At 40.2% G+C, this 18,302-nt stretch overlaps 1 protein-coding gene across 2 annotated transcripts; it reads right to left on the bottom strand.

Annotated features, from left to right (window-relative positions):
• Nucleotides 1-1,253: 1,253 nt before the first annotated feature.
• On the bottom strand, nucleotides 1,254-16,968 carry LOC122993733 (cAMP-responsive element modulator-like). Of its 2 annotated transcripts, XM_044368137.1 has the most exons (8): nucleotides 16,837-16,968; nucleotides 14,367-14,484; nucleotides 13,749-13,880; nucleotides 12,027-12,115; nucleotides 11,788-11,930; nucleotides 10,830-11,018; nucleotides 3,657-3,816; nucleotides 1,254-3,073 (listed from the first exon to the last, which is right to left on the bottom strand). In XM_044368137.1, the coding sequence occupies exons 2-8, from the start codon at nucleotides 14,472-14,474 to the stop codon at nucleotides 2,929-2,931; spliced, it is 966 nt and encodes a 321-aa protein (XP_044224072.1). In that variant the 5' UTR covers nucleotides 14,475-14,484; nucleotides 16,837-16,968; the 3' UTR covers nucleotides 1,254-2,928. The 2 variants fall into 2 exon arrangements, with proteins under 2 accessions (XP_044224072.1, XP_044224073.1); XM_044368138.1 differs by lacking the exons at nucleotides 10,830-11,018; nucleotides 11,788-11,930; nucleotides 12,027-12,115; ... (1 more) ...; nucleotides 14,367-14,484; nucleotides 16,837-16,968 and adding an exon at nucleotides 6,279-6,552.
• Between the last annotated feature and the right edge of the window lie 1,334 nt (nucleotides 16,969-18,302).

Here is an 18,302-nt window from a genome sequence, read left to right as displayed (position 1 = left end):
CGGGTTTAACCTTTGATTTCTAGTGTTCAGAACAGAAGCGTTGCACTGCTGCAACACATGGCTGCACAGCAGAGGTGGGAACACCTAAAGGTATGTAGTAGTAAGCAAACAGACCGCCCACTGTCTACTTGCTCCAGCTCGACGCCTACTGCTACTACTATTATTATTAGTCATATTTCTAGTATTACTATTGTTGTTATTGATGTTATTGATGTTGCTGTGCTTCTCTGTGTCTCTCTCTCCCCTTCCCTGTTTCTCTCTCAACCCAGTCGGTCAAGGCAGACTAGGGTCTGGCGCCCACCTAGAGCCCGGTTCTGCTCAAGGTTTCTTCCTGTTAAAGGGGAGTTTTTCCTTGCCGCTGTCGCCAAGTGCTCATGGGGGGAAATTGTTGGGTCTCTGTAAAGAGTGCAGTCTAGACCTGCTTTATGTGAAAAGTGTCCTGAGATAACTTTTGTTGTGATTTTGGTTTTATATAAATATAATTGACTTAACTTGACTTAACAATGTTGTATACTTTGGCCTTGATGTCAGTTGTAAGTACAATGTGCATTGTGGTTGTGGCCTGACTATGATAATATTCACTGTTTAGTTTCATAAGACCTTTGGCATAAGAAGCAGAGCACAAGAGAGATGGAATGAACTGAGTGACAACAAAAGAGAAATTAAAGGTCAAATATTCACAAACTGTATATACAGTATGTCCCTCGACTGATTGATTATAAGTCCTAATGTTGTTTCTGTTAGTTGCAGGGAAATGTCCACCACGTTGGACAATAAAGTTTTGTTTCTAGTTGGGTTTTTTATCACCCTAAAGTAGTAAGTAAGAGCTCAATATGGGGGAACATCCTATCCTATCTAATTAAGACAGATGATTTATCAAAAAGAAGAGTGAAAAATATGTAAATCAAAATTGAACCTTCTAGCACACTTTGTCATCTTTCGTCAGTAATTTCATTTAAAAACATTGAAGTGAATATTTCACTTCCTCTTGCTACCAAACGGAGGCAGCCATGAGCATCTTTAACTGCAAGTATATAAAAACTGTCTTGGACTTTTAAGCGAAGGAAGTTGCATGAGCAATAAGAGAAGTCAATCTACCTTTTTTTTTTTACATTTGAATATTTTATTAGATAAACAAAAATAGTTTTGTTTTTTTTTTACAATTCAAACAAGGAAGTACACTGAAAAGAGAACACCTGGTAAAAGATGGAGCCACTTAAAACGGCAAAAAACTACATGCAGAGAAACTCAACTCAAGGTGATATCAAAGAAACCCTGAATTTTATTATCACCTGCCATGATGTAGAATTGAATAGATCGGGCTTTCCTCTGTGAATATAAACCATGACGGGTTATTTGGCCGGTACACATCAACACTGCCGCATGACTCACACTGTCATGGAGCTAAACAGTAGTTAAATACCTAACTGTTACTTAAAGAGCTTTGGCAGCTGAAGCAAATGATCTGTTACATCGAGGAGTGCACTTTCTGTCACTTTCTACAGACTGAACCATAAAAATATAAATCAGTGGAACAAACTCAACAACTGCATAAGCAGAAACAGAGAAAGCAAGCGGTTTTCAGTATCACCGGAAACATTAACACAAGATGATATATTATAATTAAAATAAATTGTCTTTACATTTAAAAAAAAAAAGAGAAAAGAAATTGGCATCACCCTTTAAACAGAGCATTTTTATACCTAGCCATAATCAAATACAGTTTTATTCCACAATGGATATCCATCATTTAAAAAAACAAAACTGACGCTTGCATTAACAGTAAAGCACAACTGATATTCTTTGAGCTATGAGTCATCTTAAGATGTTGTTTTTTATAAAATTGTGGTTTTCATGAGAAAGGAAAATGTTTTTAGCCTTTCGGACGACTTATTAATGGGTAACATTTGCTGACGTTTTTGTAGAATATATACGATTGAGGAGTGAAACTCTTCAAGTAAAGGTCTGATAATGTTTACATGGATACTTTGGTACTTAATGTGCTTTGACTAAAGAGCGGTTTTGCTCTGTCATTTCAAATATTAGAATCTTCTGAGTTCATTAATGAAAAAATATTCTTATACTCTATAAGAACTTTTGCTAAACAGCTTCTGATTCAGCCTCTCTACCTTTGCCTGAAACATATTCTGAAGTCTTGCGCATAAAAAGCCAAACTTAAGAAGGTTTTTAAACTTGAAATCATGATTGTTCACTCGTTTTTTCTTAAAAACCCTTTTTTTGACCAAACCAATAAACTTCTATACAAACTAAAAAAACAAGTTGATGAAATCCAGGAAATCACTTCATTGACAAAATGCAACTCTTGAAAGAATTTCTCCTTAATTGTGTTTTCGCATGAAGGAATGCATGAAACGACCAAAAAAAAAAAAAAAAAAAAACAGAAGCAGAAATGACACAAATGACATTATCAGGTAAACACGGTTGAGTTAGCTTGTTGCAGCTGGTGGTGGATCTGCGTAGCTTTGTGTGCACCCGCGTCTGACCTCAGAGAGACTTGCTGGTAGTGAGACCTGGCTGACGCACCAATGGTTTTTTTTTTCGTAATCTCTGTACTTAAGCGGTACATCTTCAGGAAGCACCTGTATTTCCTCTTCCTGTTCCTCTTCTTCAGCTGGCTCTCATTGGCTGGCTTTGCCCGTGCACAACAGCAACAGCAAGCATAGTGTGTACGACACTTTTGAGTCTTCACATGCAAAGAGCACAAGATAAGAACAAGAGCGAAACTGGCAAGCTCAAGCGATTCGAATTCCCTGGGACACTTCTGAATTCGGCATAAACCAGGCCTGAGTGAGCAGAGAAACAAAGACAGTCAAAGCAGTTTTTGTTCCAGAGTCTTTTCTTTTTTTGTTTTGCTGTAGCAGTTTGTAAACGGCTCTGTCTTCAGCCCGTGACCACAAATAGCCGCCACTACTCGGCTTTGTGGCAATAAATGTCCTTCAGTGCTTTCAGCTCTTCAATCAGGGTCTTGTTTTGGTTTTCCAACACGGCCACGCGGTTTTCCAGACATTTGACGTACTCTTTCTTTTTCCTGCGGCACTCACGAGCTGCCTCCCTGGAGAGGAAAAGAGGAGGAAAATGTGTTTGAGTCTCTAGATGAAAATGTAATTTAGACTCCAGACAAAATGCAAGCTGTGCACAATCCGAGAGAGCTAACAGATGTTTGTTTTTTTAAGGCCAACAAGTTCAGGTTTTATTTGTGAACTGTTTCCACATTTATCTCCATTGTCTCCCACACTACCATTTATTGACCTGATGAGACATTTGTCACATCTTGTGAAGCAGTACACTGCGGCTTGAACATGTGTTTCCGACTTTACTAAACCCCAGATGAGACTTTTCATATCGGTACATTTATTAAAAATTTGAAAGATATATAGTATTAACCCTGTAAAATAACACCTTTTAAGGTGATTAGCAGTCTAAATACTATTACGTGTGATGACATCTCAGTGACTGCATTTTTTTTTTTTATTATGCAATGGACATAAGCTTATTTTCAACCCAGAAATAGTAACATATTTTAGCAATCCTACTACGATAATCCCTTTAAAAATGTAGATTATGTGCTGTACATCTTGTTTAGGTACTTATAGGGGTCAGTAGTGGCAAATATCTGCTAGTCCTACCGCTCCTACCTGTTTTTCATCAGCCGCACTTCTCTCTTGCGGGTGATCTCTTCGGCGTGCTGCGATGACGGGCTCTGCATGGAGCCCGGTGACGCGGCCATCACGATGCTCTGAGCCAGGCCCGAGTTGGGTGACCTCAGCTGGTAGGCGGGTATGTCTCCAGTGGCAGCTATAGGGACAAGAGATAACTATTAAGGCTCCGGGTGCTGTAACTTTCTAAACATTTTTCATAACATTTGTTGCCCTGATTTTTTCCTTTAAAAAGGGTCTTCTCCTGTCCCCCCCCTTTTTCAGGGAGTCGGCTACAGTCGCCCTTCTGGATACGCTGTATCTACCAAATTATTCTGATTTCTCAAGTTTTGTAACTTTCAAACACAATCACATGATGTTTATTGACATGTTCCTCTAAAAAATACAGGAAAGACACATGTATTTCATCAGAGGATGTCAGAAAGCAACTACAGCCAAAAGTGCTTATCCGCTCTGCTTCCTGCAGCGAGAGGTGAATTTCCTCTGACCATGACAATCCTCGTTCAACAGGTATTTGTTCTTAAATGACCTGACCTGTTGTTGAAAATAAGCTTTTTAAAATGCTCTCTTTGTTACATTTGTGTCCCTCTCAGGGCATATTATTGTGCAAGAACACAAAGGCACAGACAAAAAATATCTTGATTATTTCACACCTCACACAGCTTTTTACTGGACAACACACAAGAATAGTTTATTTAAGGATAGCTTCATGGTTTTTTTTCAAGTGTATCTTAATATAGTGGCATAAAAACAGCCTTTTAAGATATAACTTATGCTGTAGTTCCTCTAATGACCACTAGATTCTAGCAAGAAAACCCCAACACACACACACACACACACACACACACACACACACACACTTCTCTTTTGAAATGAAAGTGGAGTTTTACCTTCACGTTAAAGTCTCAAATACAGCACAGTAGACGTCAGTAGTATTTATTTTTGGACTTGTGTGTACACATGAGTTATTTGTGCTCTTGAATTAATAAAAAAAAATGTGCAAACAAACAAGTGATTACTGCTTTTGAATGACTTAATTTTGTACACATGAATTAGTAATCTGTGCTCTCAGAATAGTGTCAAGTAGCTGTAACCATAGGAACTGCAGTTAGCGGTTTTTGTAGCAACCCAGAGTGTTACTGACAGGTTAGCAGCTGTGTTTTGATGATGCAGTGCAAAAACAAACAATTAAAGTTGTAAAAGGTGGCAAATCTAATTAAAATTAGCCTTTTGTTTTCATTTTAGATGGTAAATGGACATAGTGTAGGTTTAGCCTGTTAACACATCCCTTAAACATGATGCACATGTGTTATCAGTTCAAGAGAACTAATTAAGAAATACTCTGTGTGCACAAAGGTAACTGCTGTAGGTAACTTCACTCATATTTGTGAGGTGAAGTTGATGAAAAACCACTTTGTGCTGCTGATAACTGGCACTTTATTCTATTTTTTCAGCAAACCGATTCTGGAAAAAAACAGCAACAGGCAGCTTTCTGGATGTGGTTAATGTGCTGTTTGAGTTGAGTCATATAATTGATGAGTCAACCGTTAACTGCTCTGCCTGCTGTCTCGCACCATTTCAGTTTTCACTTTGTTCCTGAGAAGTTTATATCTCCCTCCCCCCCCCCCCCCCCCCCCCCCCTCCCTCCCCTCCCTCTTCTCTCCAATCCACACAGTCATTCAACAAGAGACACAGCAGGTGTATATGCACACTCACTCACACACACACACACACACACACACGCACGCACCGACACGCATGCACGCACACACACACACACACACACACACAGAGCTCCCTTTCTCTCACTGTGATAACAGAGTGACTCGGGCTGTGCTGACGTCAGTGTGTGCGTCTCACTCGCCCGTTTTGCATTCTCTCTTCCCTGCCTAGCTTCTGTTCCAGGAAACTGGAGTGACGTCAAACCGACGACTATCTTAACCCCCCGCTGCCACCCGCCCCTTCACTTCTTACCCCCACCGCCCCAACCCCCCCCCCCTCCCCACCCCCCCCCCTCCTTGCCTATCTGCCTGGCAACCACTGGAGTGGCTCAGTGAACGTAGGACTTTGTATATATGCCTGTCTGTCTGTGTGTGTGTCTCTGTGTGTGTGTGTGTAACAGCGGGATACAGACTGACAGGAACAGAGTTGAGCAAACACGCCGAATGCTTGTTGACTAGTTAGATCTCTTCCTCCTCTTTTTTTTTTTTTTTTCACAGTGCTTTTCCTGTGTTGAAATGGGAAGGACAGCTGTCACCTCTGTGGCATGTTTCCTCCTTACGTTTTATAATGCATAAAGTGTTTTTTCAACTTCATAAATGTGTTTCTGACTGGAGAATTTCTCTCACAGTTGGGATAAATAAAAAGACTTGCTCTAACAAATATCATCTGCAAATACCACAAAAAAAAAACAATCTTTTCAACCATCTTATCTGCAGGTGTAACATTAGAAAAAAACTTCAGTCTCAGTGGAAAACATAGCTGACAGCATATTATAAATGCCTACATACATATCTCACTAAACACCAGCAGCAATGAAAAAGAAAAGACTTTTTTTTTTTTGCAAATGACATATAAAAATATGTATGAGAGAAACTCTACCTGACTCAGTCTCATCCCCAGTCACAGCCATCTCTTGTTTCCAATAATCCAGCACCACGGTGGAAAAACACCTCAGCTTTTTAAAAAACGCTCCTCTGCTCTTATTCCTTGTTGCTTTTACTAGAACCTCTCTCTCTCTCCTTTTCCTCTCGGCTCTCTCTGCATCAGAGGGGTCACTCGTCAACTTTGCAGCCCGATTACAATTACAGGCATTGACATCACAATGACATCACTCCTGCCCGCTGAAGTCAGTAAAACACCCTGGATTAGAGTCCCTCCCCCCCCTCCCCTCCCCTCCACTCCACTCCCCACCCCCCCCCTGCGCGGATCAGACGCTGAAGTGGAGAAACACAATGTGAGCCGGGCAGGCAGGCAGGCAGGCAGAGCGAGAGGGAGGGAGGGAGGCAGGCAGAGAGGGAGGGAGGGAAGGAGGGGGAGCTGAAGGGGGGTTGGTAGTGGAGGGGGTGTATTTTTAGCCTTAGTGACGCAACTAGAGAGACGCTCAACAAACAAGAGGATATTGTGTCCCAAGTGGCTGCCGTGCAAACTGTTGAGCACCCTGATTGGAGTTACTTTGTGTGTTTTTGTTTCTTAAAAAAAAAAGGGAGGAGGGAGGGATAGAGAAGAACAAAGATAATTGAGGTTTTACATGATCTGTTTTAAAGTTATCACAACATATAAATGGCTGTCCGATACTCATAATGAACAGTGATTTAAGCATGCTAGTGAAAAGACTGTACTGTATTTTCTGTTTTAACTCATTTGATTCATGGGACTTTACTGGGAAAATCCTCTGCCACACAGAAAGTGATGCATTTTACATTTCCAGTAACAACAACAGCTGTGTCTTTAGAATAAGAGGGGAATTAACGGGATAGTTGCCAAAAAAAAAAAGGATGTGCAGCAAATAACTAAATGAAAGCTGACACTGAAGCTTCAACCGCATGTTGTTAATGAGTCACAGTCAAATCTAATAAAGGTACAATTATATAATGAAGGTAAAATGAATTATTGTTCCTTTGATGTCGTTATTATGAGATTCAGAAAAAGGTCACATTTTAATTTCTGGTACATTTCAACAAAAGCTGGTTTCTGAGGTTTTGACAGTAATTATCATCTTTCAGAGGTGAATAATTGTTAAGATGTGAGTAATGATAAATGTATGTGCTTCTCAGGAGGACTTGGTTCAGATGTTAGCTTTATTATCCTTATCTGGTTGTAAATACTTGGCAAACACGCAAGGCAAAAAAATGAAACACTACATTTATGACTTATCAAACATATTGTTAATATGGCTTTGTTCAATTTATTGGCCACAAAACAAAAAAACTCAAAGACTTTCCGAGGGAAATTCCAGGTGTTAGATCAAGTTTATTTTATTTTTACTTTAGTTTCACTATTTGCCTGACTGAAGCATATTTAACATTGCTGCCGGTGGTTTTCCGCTGCATTCCATGTCCGCAATTTTTAATGCATTATTCCTGCATTCCACGTAGCCAGTGGATTCCATTCATTTTGTTACCACGCGAAAATACTGAAAATTTCCAGGTTATGTAATCTATCATAATGAATGTTCTTGTTGAATTATTTTCAACAAGTTACTTCCTGGTTGCTTCCTTTGGCTGTGATACGGTGTGTTAATGAACTAGTGGAAAAGTCCAATAAACACCACCTCCAATAATAAGTTGTTTTGACGGAAACTCAAACACAGAGGAAAGGATGATGTGGGTTTGACCCCCCCCCTTCTTCTCCCTCACCGACTTAATTAGCTTAATCATCTGTAGAGCATAGTACGGTGTTCATAAAGTAAACATACGCTGAGAACATACTGCCTCTTTAAATTGCTGACTGTAATATTTTACTGCCTTGTCTTCCTGGTCTCTCAGGTACTTCCACTCTGCTCAGACGTTTCCTAGTTCCCACCCGACCTGCCAGTTAAAGGATGGGTGTATACGACATGAGAAAGTGTGAGAGCAGACGAGGCTATTGGCAGCTGATAACCAAACATATGAGAAAGAAAACAAAAGAGTTTTCACGGAGACACGGCAGAGCGTGGAATGTGTTGCTGTTCGATATGTGAAGGATTCAATGACTATTCCCTCTGGGCATAGCTGCTGCATGAGCTGTATTAAAAGCTTCTGGGAGGAGGAGGAGGAGGAGGAGGGTCAGAAAAAAAAAAAAACCCACAGCTGCCCTCAGGACAAACAGACCTTCACACCGAGGCCTGTCCTGGTGAAAAACACCTTGTAAACAGATTTAGTAGAGGAGCTGGAGATGACTGGACTCCAAGCTGCTCCTGCTGATCGCTGCAGATGTGGCCTGTGATGTCTGCACTGGGAGAAAAAAACTGAAAGCCCTCATGTCTTGTCTGCTGTGTGAGGCATCTTACTGTGAGCAGCACCTCCAGCCTCATTATCTATACCCTACATCTGAAAAACACAAATTTGTCAACCTTTCAAAAGAAGAACATCTGTTCTCGTCATAACAAGGTAAAAAAAAAAAAAAAGAAGCTGTTATCTCTGTTCCATGGAAGAACATAACGGTCACAACACTTGGCAATAGAAAGGACTGAGAGACAGAGAGGGGTGAGTTAGAAAAATATCCAGCATAGAGAATCCAGGACAGAGAGTAAGATGTGAAGGTGCTTCAACAGGAAGTGGAGGCTCTCGATCTCTCTGCTGATAAAGCAGTGGATGACAGAGAAGGTCATTACTGAGCTGGTTTGTATGATTTGAGAAAAGAAGCTCTGATGTGGAGCAGCAGCAGATCAGATACCAGCAGAAGGAGCTTGCTGATCTGAGGCGGAAAGACACCGAACTAGAGCAGCTCTCACGCACACAGCGGATGACACCTATTTTCTACAGAGGAAGTGTTCACTCTCCTGTCTCAATAATTCCACAGACTCACCTACCGCCAATGTTTGTCCTCTGCGGTACTTTGCAGACGTGACGGCGGTTTAATGAGGGACGGCCAAAGGTCTGTGGGACAGTGACTGACGTAGATGTTTTATTGATACCTCCACAGACCAGGACGTGAATTCTTACAGTATTTACAGTACATACACACATCTGTCATTATCTAAAAGGAACAGAAAGGCAACACTGATGGAACTTTACCCATGCGACCTGGAAATCTTTATATCTCTATAAAGTAAACAAGGAAACTTTCAAACTCAGACGACTGACATTGACAGCGTTGACACCTGCGCTTTCAGAATGATTAGGTGCTGGTGCAAAACTATCGCAATAGCGGGTCATAAGTTCAACGTTGCACTTTTACAGAATGAATCGATTCTAATATTTTAAGTGATGTGTCATGTTTAATATGTTCACATTTCAAATTTTGAATATACTTTTTCATATTACATTGCACTGAATATGCTGACAAATGTTTCCACCTGAGAGTGAAACTGCATAATTGTAAAATGATTTGAATTTCAAATGTTCTTCAGTACTGCTGATATGGACACAATGTGGCTCTTAACACTCAAGAGTTATGGGTGTATCAATCATATACATTTTCCTTTTCATAATCCCACATATTTTCTAGGCCTTCATTTACATAACTTCAACTGGGGATTAACATGTTAAATATGATTTACACAGATTGTCATCGTAGCCTTAGTTTATGTTATATCACTGTAGACAGATGTCAGAAATATGTGAGGTACCTGGGAAAATTATTTATTAGGGATATACAGTGAGCCCAGTATTTGTATTTGTATCTGTATTTGTTGAGGCAGCAACATTATTTGTATTTGTATTCAAATAAAATAAAAAAAACATGTTTTTGTTTTTAGTACACTTCTAATTTTAGGATATTAAAGTGTTCTTCTATTAACTGTTGTGAGAGGGAGGGGTTCCCACACCAGGTCTTAAACCCCACTTTCCCAGACCGTGGACATCTGTGCCGACCACTCAGCTAAACCTCAGCACCCCCAGACAGAGAGATCTGCAGCTATTTATACACACATGACACAGAGACAGACAGCGATGTAACCTTGCTACGTTACAAGTCCCAACCTACATTGCTCTTATTTGACATGGGGTTTTTTTTCTCTCTTGAAAACACATATTTATAAAAATATTTGTACAAAATAAATATTCGTAAAAACCCACTTTTGTGCTTTCGGCTCCACTCCCATTATTTATGTATTAAAGTGCTGTATATAAATGGTAAATGGTAAATGGACTGTGCTTGAATAGTGCCTTTCTAGTCTTCCGACCACTCAAAGCGCTTTTACACTACGAATCACATTCACCCATTCACACACATTCATACGGGGGCTACCATGCAAGGTCCCAACCTGCCCATCAGAGGAAATCTAATCATTCACACACATTCTCACACTGAAGCAATTCGGGGTTAAGTAGCTCGACATGCGAACTAGAGGAGCCGGGAATCGAACCAATTAGTGGACGACCCGCTCTACCTCCTGAGCCACAGCTCATATAGTATACTATACACATATAGTATACTGTTTTAATCGCAATTTCTATAGCTAAAAATACCTCAAAATGTCCATAATTTCACCAGGAAGTTGCACTCTACCTTGGATGAGCACCTGTCCTCCCTGGATGTAGAACTGCTGAGGCGAGTCTCCGGGTTGAGCTGCACACTGTAGGATGGTGGCTCCAGGCTGCGGGGTGGCGGAGTTGGCTACAGTCAAGGTCTGTCCCCCCTGAAGGGCTTCAGCTCCAGGGCTGGTCAGCTGGATGGCTCTCCCCTGGGTGATCGCAACTGTGTGGGGGTCAAAGTACAGTTAGAACTAGGCTGCAGTCTAAATGAAACTGGGGGTATTTAGGGTTTTGGAAACAGAAGTTATATTATTTTTCCTCATTATGGGATGACTGGCAGGGGAAGCTCTTTAAAAGGATTGGCTGGACATTAAGCTCTCCTAATAATCAGTACAAACAATGAGACGGAGTGTTGGGAAACATCAGGTTCACTGATAAAAAGTCAAAGGTACAGGACTGTGTACATAAAAATGTGAGGGGGAGAGGTCAACCGCTACTCAGAAGATCCATTACCGGTCATAAAATTATGTGCCTGTGCGGCTCATTTTCAACAAATGCAGCAACCGTGGTGCAGTGTTTCATTCCTAACTGGAATTAGAGAGCATTGCTACAGCGCTATATCACTCTTCTGGCTGGCTTCCTCACCATATCAATAACCGCTAAGGCTCATGGGAACAGTCGTATTTAAAGCCATTTGCCAAACTAAAGTGACAAGATGTGAATCTCAGAAACTGAAATGTTTATAACTGATGGCTATAACATAAACCTCTAGTATTGTTAAGAGCCTTCCTGTGTTGCTATACTGAACACTGAAAACGTCTATGTATAGGCTACTCTGTTTCAGAAAATGAAATATTTACAGGAAGCGCAAGGAAACTGATGTTGCACAAATGTCGTCACACGCGAAAAGGCAGGATAAACTCCTCTGTCGGATGAGCTGAGTAAACACGGGTTCAGTCTCAGCTAACATGCTCGTTCATGAGTGTACTGACTATATTGTCCCGAGCTGGTCTGGTAGATGGAGGTCGGCTCTGACGCTGAGGCCTTGCCGGAGATCGACGCGTCCTCATCTACCTTCTCTTCATCGATTTTAGGAACCGCCGGCGAATCCGATGAAAGCTCATTGAGGATTTTTCTGCAGAAAAAAAAGAAAGAAATTGCACTCAGGCTCGACACTTGACCCAAAACATGTGGTTTATCTCTCTCTTGTTTACTGTTGACGTCTTCTCACCGATAAGACGGACGCCTGGAGAGGATCTCTCGTCTCTTCTGTGTGTCTGTGACCGACTCGCCTTCCTCCAGCTCTTCTGCGGTCGCGATCTGCAGAAAACAGAAACGGTGTTTGAAAATGTGCGACAGAGCTGTTTTTTTTTTTTTATTTGGCGACATCTTTGGTGTTAAATGTTAATACTGAGGGGGTGTTGCATTGCGTACACAGACGTTTGTGAGAGAGGCTGGCCTCGATGCGATACGACGACATGTCAAAGATAACGATGACGTCAAGGGAAGAATTTGAAGAGCGTTTTATTTTAATCTTTCCACCCGTCACACGTCTCAACAGACTCTTTAAAGAGTTCCGTTTACTATATAATTATTTGTGAATGTGTGAACTACTTTCTCATGCATAATTTTATTCTAGCATGAATAAACAGGTTTACAATTTGTCACCCACAACTGTATTGTTGGAATAATAAACAAACACCAAATCATAAATTTGGACCTGCTAATGTGTCATCAATCAGCAAGCTTTTATGACTCACACTGGTGCATAATGGTCGTGTGTTAACAACACAAAGGATGATTTGGCCCTTTTAGAGGACAATGTCTGTGCCAGATAAAGGACAAGTCTTTTTATTGATGATTATGAGAGTAGAATTCACAATTTCACAGTTTAATGTGAGGGAAAAGACTGCATATGTATATATTTCTGCTGCTGTGCATGCAGCTTTTACTCTTGAATGTTTACAGTGTTTCATGCATCTCGCTCCAGGTGCTCAAAACATCAGTGATGATAGTTTAGATAATCTTGCTCCATCAAAACTGTGCCACATAACAGATATTTATTTCTATAACAATGTAATTATTACTGTAAAAGCTCAGCCAATACCGCAGTGAAGTCAGAGTTGTTCTTGATGAAACGCACTGATAAGGAGTACAGAGTCATTTGGAATCAGTTAACAAAACCACTTTGAGGTGTGCTTCTGCTCCGTTTCACCGTGCAGCTTTTGATGCTCATAGAAAGGTACGTCTCATGAAACGATCAAGCGGTTTGCAAAGAAAATCTGCTGCAACATGTTAACTGATAAAAATTTGTGGGGAGAATGATTCCACTTCCCATCGCCAAACTCTTTAGTTGAAGTGACGAAGGTTCCGAAACATCATCAAATATCCGGTGAAACGTCGCGTTACGGTTTTTTTGGCCGGTGTCGCACGTCTAAGCCTCGTAGATGAGTGTTGTCTGACGTGTCTACGGTTTGCGAAACTGTCGTCCTGCCTGGGCACAACACCACCACAACAACAACAACAACAACTGAATGTGAAGGTTAGACTGATGAGCTTAAACCTCAGCTTCTGCTGCTCACATCAATCCTATTAACAGATGCACTGCATTAGACCACAAGAGTAATTCCTACACATGGCAGCGAAATCCTCATTCACTAACACGCCACCTCTGACATCATAACCCATATATTATCCTGCAACGTGCATCATGTGCACTTTTTAGTTATATTCACAACAGGTTTAAGGTTTTTAGTTTTAGACTAAAGGATTGGACTCGACTTGCTCTGAGAGACTTGAGAATTGACTGATTCTGATATTTCCATTTATGCAGCCTGTGGTGGAAATATGATACCGTTATGAAATATCTTACACACCAACCTGTTCTCAGTTTTGGAAAAAAAAGAAGCCGAGCTTAATAAGAGTCAGGCTGGAGGCCGCCAGATGTTCTCACCTCGACGGTTTGAACTTGCGGTGACTGTATGACGGAGGTCTGAGGAGCTTGAATGACGCCTTGGACTTGCAAGGTCTGACCGTCAGACAGCTGGACAACCGTTACACCCGGAGACTCCGCCGCCACCGAAACCTGCCGACACACAAATAAAGACAAGTAGATTTTTGTCACAATTACTGGCAAGGATGGTGCCGTTTCAGAATGTGGTTTACTTCAGTTTTTGGTGAAAACAGGAATTGAAAATTGCAGTAAGACTTTCTCTAGGAAATGTTTTTTGGTTTTTTTGTTCTTGTGAATCTGAGCTGTGAAATGTTTTTTTTTTCCTGGAGAGTGAAATCTAATGTCCTCTCTCTTTTTTTTTTTTTTTCAACAAGGCCTGAAAGTGTTGTTTCTCCTCAGCTACCCGCAGCGACGGCGAGGCGTCCTTGTGTTCAGAGACGACCTCCCGATCAACTCTGCTGACACAGATAAAGCACGCCCCGTGAACATTCTGTCCGAGCGCTGAAGTGACACTCACCGTCAGTTTAAATCACTCTGGATAAGATGCTCAGTAGCAAAATGAAAGTTTAATGAGATGAGTGTGTGTGTGTGTGTGTGTGTGTGTAGGTGTGTGTGTACCTGCGTGGGAGCTACAGGAGATGAACTGACTTCATTGTTGTTCTCCTCTCCGTCTGTCATCGAGTCGTTCAAACTGCTGTCCAGCTGAGACGATACTGTAGTATCCATAGTCAGTCACCTAGACGGAACAGACAAGCAGATTAATAATACTACTACAGAGGCTGAAAGGCATGTCTTTGTTTTTCATTCTCCAAAACCATTATCTAGAGATCACATGCAAATTATCTAACTTTCATGTCATTTCAAACCTGTTTTTCACAGCGTTTATCGGAGCCAGAATCTGCTTTGTAATCAAATTTTTCCTAATCACAGATACATAATTAACCTGCATATACTCGCAATTAACTTTGATTTTCTTTATTTTTCTGACCTCCTAATGACCTTAAATTTCTTCACTCGTTGTGTTTTAATGAAAACTTCTTTTTTTTTGGATCACTTAGAAGCATAGCAGTGGCTGTTCAGTACAATTCAGTGCAAGTTAAGTTGCCAGAAAACAAAAAAAGCAGAAGACTGATCACAGTTTTAACTGCACTCTAAAAAATTGCACAGTAATTTTATAAAAGTTGTACTCTCAGGTTTAGCTGTCTACTTTTATTTTGAAAAGACTGAACCGATACAGGTGAAATAAAACTGTGTTTACAATAAACATACTTCACATTCAGTATCCTTTCATTGGTCCTGATTTATCTGCCAGTTTGCATGTGAGTCACAAAGATCTGTCTGACAGTCTCTGTGGAGTGTGACTGTTTATCCAGCTAGTGACAAAATCGTATTACATAACATCAGTTTCTCTCTCTCTCTGTGTGTGTGTGTGTGTGGGTGCCACAGGCAGGGTGGAGCTGGGAGAGTGAATCCTAGGCATGTTTTCACACTTGAGGACAAAGACTGTTTCTACATTCTTGTTGGCAAAAGAGGGAACAAAGTAACAAGAGAGAAGAGTTGTTGAAGTCTGGTTAAAACCGGATAAAGGACGGCCGGCTCGTAATATGTGGGCCTTCAGATACTGGCTCAATTCAGAGACGATGAAAGTTAATAACACTATTGAATTTGAAAACTGAGCATTACAAAGAGCTGATTAGAGTCAGCGTCACATCTCATGTACAGCCAAGGGCCTTGTTTAACAAGGATTTTGTTCCACCTCCGTCTGAATATAATGTTTATATTGAAAGAGTGAAACTTCTGACTTGAATGTGCTCTAATATGATATAAAGTCAATGCAATAAAATGCTGTGAGCCCCAGAAATAACCAGATTTCAGTTTTTAGATGAATTGCACACAAAATACACTGACTTTCAATTGGTGAAAGTGACCCAAAGTACTGATTAGAGTTGCAACCATTAGTCAATTAATGAAAAAAATGATTCGTCAACTATTTTGATAATCGATTAATCATTTTGAGGGTTTGTTTGTTTGTTTTTTTTCAAATGCTTTCATTCCAGATTCTTACATGTTAAAATATATTCTGGTTTCTTTAGTCTTCTATGATAATAAACTGAACCTCTCTGGGCTGTGGACTGTTGGTCGAGACAAAACGAGACATTTGTGGTTGTATCTCAGTGATTTAGGAAAACGTGATTTACACTGTTCTCTCTGACACTTTCTGACACCAAGTGATCAATTAATCCAGAAAATAATCAACAGATGTATCAATAATGAAAAATAATTGCTAGTTGCAGCCCAAAGGACTTTGAATTATGAAGTTGAAGAATTTACTCAAAAAAATTCCATGAAATCAAAAGTGACTTCCTGTTTCTTAGTAACACAAAGTGAAAATGAAGCACGCTAGAACTTCCTTAATCTGACTTATTTACACGTTTTTATTTGACAGTGTGTAGTTTCAATAACATGATTTAGATATTAAGACGTTAGTGGTTCTCAAACTTTTTCATGTCAAGGACCCCCCCCCCAGACTCACACAAATTAGACCACAGACCCCCATCTGTTAAGATTTTGTCCCAGGGTCCCCCATCTGATAAGATATTTGCTTTTAGATATTTTATTCCAGAAAGTGTATGAAACCAATGACATGTACTCATAAATTCTGTCACTGTATTACTTATGGATGATATTATAATGAAAGGAAATGATTCCCTTTTTGCTGGGGACCCCCTGGAACCCCATCAAGGTAACCTAGGAGGGTCCCCTCACCCCACTTTGAGAAGTACTGCTTTAAAACAATGAAGGTATTTAGATATCTTTTTTTCCCAAGTATGACATATTTGCAATATTTTATGTTGAAGTAACATTCGCCCGACTTCCGACCTCGTCCTCACTCCGTTACACTTGACGCGGCTCTGTAAACTATAACAGAGGAACTCAGCTGAGCTGTCACACAACATCTTTTTTTTTTTTTACTCCATGTTGTTCGGGCTAATTCATCAGCCTGGTCGTAGCCGTGTTTGCATATTTCCCTTCGTCTCTGCCCGACTGGCGCTGAGCAAAAAAATGTGACAGCTTTGCTATGACTTACCGAAGTTTTACGTAGTCTGACTCGTCACTAATTACAGGGTGGGTGGACGGCCTGTGCCTTCGCTCACGTAGTCTCCACGTCAGCGCTGATGATGCTGTGCCGAAAATGTCGACCGACGAGTCAGTTTAACGTCGAAGATTGTTTAGGTGGAGCGAGAGGACTTACTCCTGCCTACTTCCGCGTTCGCTTTGCACGGAGTCAATAACCAGCAGTTAAAATGATATGCTGAGTATTTTAAAGGGGCAATTAATGAAGATTTCACTGTTCTGTGGTGCAAATTATTACAGTAAATAGAAATGTACTTATATTTGTAGCTTTGTGGCGTAATTTTTGATCTTATAGACCATTCTGTGTTGGACCAATTACATTTTTACATTACATACATTGAGTGGGATTAAATAGAGTCCAGCTCACATGAAAAAATGTGTGGTTTAGTGAGAATAAAGAGATATAAATAAAATATATTTTATCTTACTGTGAGAAATTCAAAAGCTGAAATTAACTTGAATCAAATTTGTATAATGTACCATTAGATTGAGGGCAGGGACATTTCTAATGTAGAAACAGAGTAATTAAAATGTAACCCACAAGAAATCAATTAAATGAGCAATAAGGTAAATTAGATGATCAGTGTTATTAAACTAGCAAATTTCAATCCACTGTTTTCCGTATTTTACAATGTTATGTCATATCTTTACAGAGTAGCTATATGTTGCCACCTACTGGCTGTTGAAAGAGCAGACCTGCAACCGGTCTTACCAACATTTGGGCTTGTGTTACATTTCATTTCAGACCATTTGTACATGACTTTTACAATTAAAAAAAACATTATGAGTGAGTCTAATAGTAGAATAAGCTTAAGCTTCGATGGCACTGACATCATATAGAGGCAAGGTAAGGTTTATTTGGGTAGTACATTTCAACAGTAAGGCAATTCAAAGTGCTTCACATAGAGTATAAAAGGCATCAAGTTCATAAAAACCACCTGACCTTGATCAGAAAAGAAATCTTTTTCCAATTCCACAAGCGTATTTATATGCTATAATATATCAAAAAGCATCAGCACTATATCAGAAATATTAAACCACAAGTGTTTGTGGTAGTGCCTGCACCTGCACAATGTTTTAACACTAGTAAGAGCACCGTGTTTCATTCAGCACTTCATCAACACTTGGTCTATACTTTGAAATGATGTCTTGGTTGGTAACAAACTGATTTCACATAACAAAATTCCAGGATTTTACCCCTGGGGAAGGGAATTTTGACATTACAAGAGTTTAAAGTCTTTTATTGTGGTAAAGAGGTGTCTATATACTGTATATAGATGTTTCTATACTTAGCCTGCAAAACCAGAGTTAGCATGGAAGGTTTGCTTCATGTAGGCTTTTATCAGCAAACCTCCAAATACAGATCCATGGGGCCTTTAAGTTGTGATGCTATAAAAGTCTTTACTTATAGGACTACAT

The sequence above is a fragment of the Thunnus albacares genome, chromosome 12, assembly GCF_914725855.1.
Source record: "Thunnus albacares chromosome 12, fThuAlb1.1, whole genome shotgun sequence".
Taxonomy (NCBI): domain Eukaryota; kingdom Metazoa; phylum Chordata; class Actinopteri; order Scombriformes; family Scombridae; genus Thunnus; species Thunnus albacares.
This window is presented reverse-complemented; position numbering and strand designations above follow the sequence as displayed.